This window comes from Brassica oleracea, chromosome C8 (assembly GCF_000695525.1).
Source record: "Brassica oleracea var. oleracea cultivar TO1000 chromosome C8, BOL, whole genome shotgun sequence".
Lineage (NCBI taxonomy): Eukaryota > Viridiplantae > Streptophyta > Magnoliopsida > Brassicales > Brassicaceae > Brassica > Brassica oleracea.
Genome location: NC_027755.1, coordinates 40,843,648 through 40,845,030, shown reverse-complemented (window position 1 = coordinate 40,845,030; position 1,383 = coordinate 40,843,648). Strand labels below are relative to the sequence as shown.

The 1,383-nt window shown below is 40.7% G+C and overlaps 1 protein-coding gene across 1 annotated transcript in view; it reads left to right on the top strand.

Moving 5' to 3' along the window:
• The first annotated feature begins 784 nt into the window (after nt 1–784).
• LOC106309414 overlaps nt 785–1,383 on the top strand; it is a 2,452-nt gene continuing 1,853 nt past the window's right edge. The window contains exons 1-2 of the mRNA XM_013746439.1: nt 785–795; nt 1,052–1,353. Coding sequence (XP_013601893.1) covers nt 785–795; nt 1,052–1,353 — 313 coding nt within the window. The remainder of the gene's footprint in view (nt 796–1,051; nt 1,354–1,383) is intronic.

Here is a 1,383-nt window from a genome sequence, read left to right as displayed (position 1 = left end):
AGCAGAAGCTGAACTGTACGCCGATGGAGCTGAGAGTAGCTACCATATTGCTGAGCCGGTTCAGTACCCACCTCAACCTGAGGCTGATGATGGAATCCCGACGACATGCTACTGTGGTGGTGAGCCTGTTGATGCAACATCTTACACGCGTAAAGACCCAGGGAGAAGGTACTTCACCTGCGACAATATCGATGATGGGGACTGCCACATATGGAAATGGTGGGATGTGGCTGTTACAGAGGAGATGAGTGACATTCAGAGACAACTTAGGCAGCTTAAGGATCAAGGTTTTGAGTGTGACTAGAAGCTGGTTAAGCTACAGAAGACCGTCTGTGAGTTATCTAAGAAGAAATCAGGGGTTAGAAATGGCTTTGCATTGGAAGTTGGGCTACTGGTCTCTGTATTAGTTTTTTTAGGTCTGGCGGTCATGTTTCTGACTGGTAAGTTTATCTCTTCTGCTTTTGGTTGTCCCTTATGCAATTTTGTAAAACTTTTGACTGTTTGATCTCATGTTTTTGCAGCAAGAGCTTCAAAGAAGTAAACAAGAGTGTCTAAAACCTCGAGAGTGTCTGTATAATAAGGTATGAAACTACAACTTCCTAGTGACTTTTCTTTGAATTATAAAAAACATATAGTACTGTATTTTCTTTGAATAATAAAAACTAGGTTAAGACCCGCGCCTTGCGCATCTTTTCTTTGAATGTATTGGTGTTAAATGCTAGTTGTTTTGCTTTCTACCTTCCTACCGCCTCAGATTGGATTGTTTTAAATGTTTTACAACCTAATGAATTTGGTGTTAGTCTGATTTGATTGGTGTTTAATGCAACTAGTTTTCTTTCTACCTTCCTAACTGCTCGGATTTAATTGCCTTTAAATGTTTCTTAAATTTTATACTCATATTGTTTTTTGATCATTTGTATTTTCTGTAACAAAAATTTTGAAACACCGATAACAATTTTTTTTTGTTGGATGTTTAATATGTTAACCTACTGTTTAGGCAATCTCAATCTCCAGTTGACCTTGATTCATATGAACCTTTTTGGTTGGGTAGCCAAGGTCCTGATGAGTCTGTTGTCGAGTCTGTTGTGAAGGAGAGGAGGAAATGGTCTCCGAAAGAGGATAAAATCCTTATTGGTGCTTGGCTTAACACCAGTAAAGATGCGGTGGTGAGCAATGAGCAGAAAGCTGGTGCATTCTGGAGGAGGATTGTAGACTACTACAACGCAAGCCCTCAGCTGGTTGGGACAATACCTAGAGAGGTTGGTCAGTGCAAGCAAAGATGGGCTAGTATTAACGAGCAAGTGTCCAAGTTCGTTGGATGCTATGATGCGGCTCTGAGGGAGCAGAGAAGTGGTCAAAATGATGATGATGTGATGAAAGCTG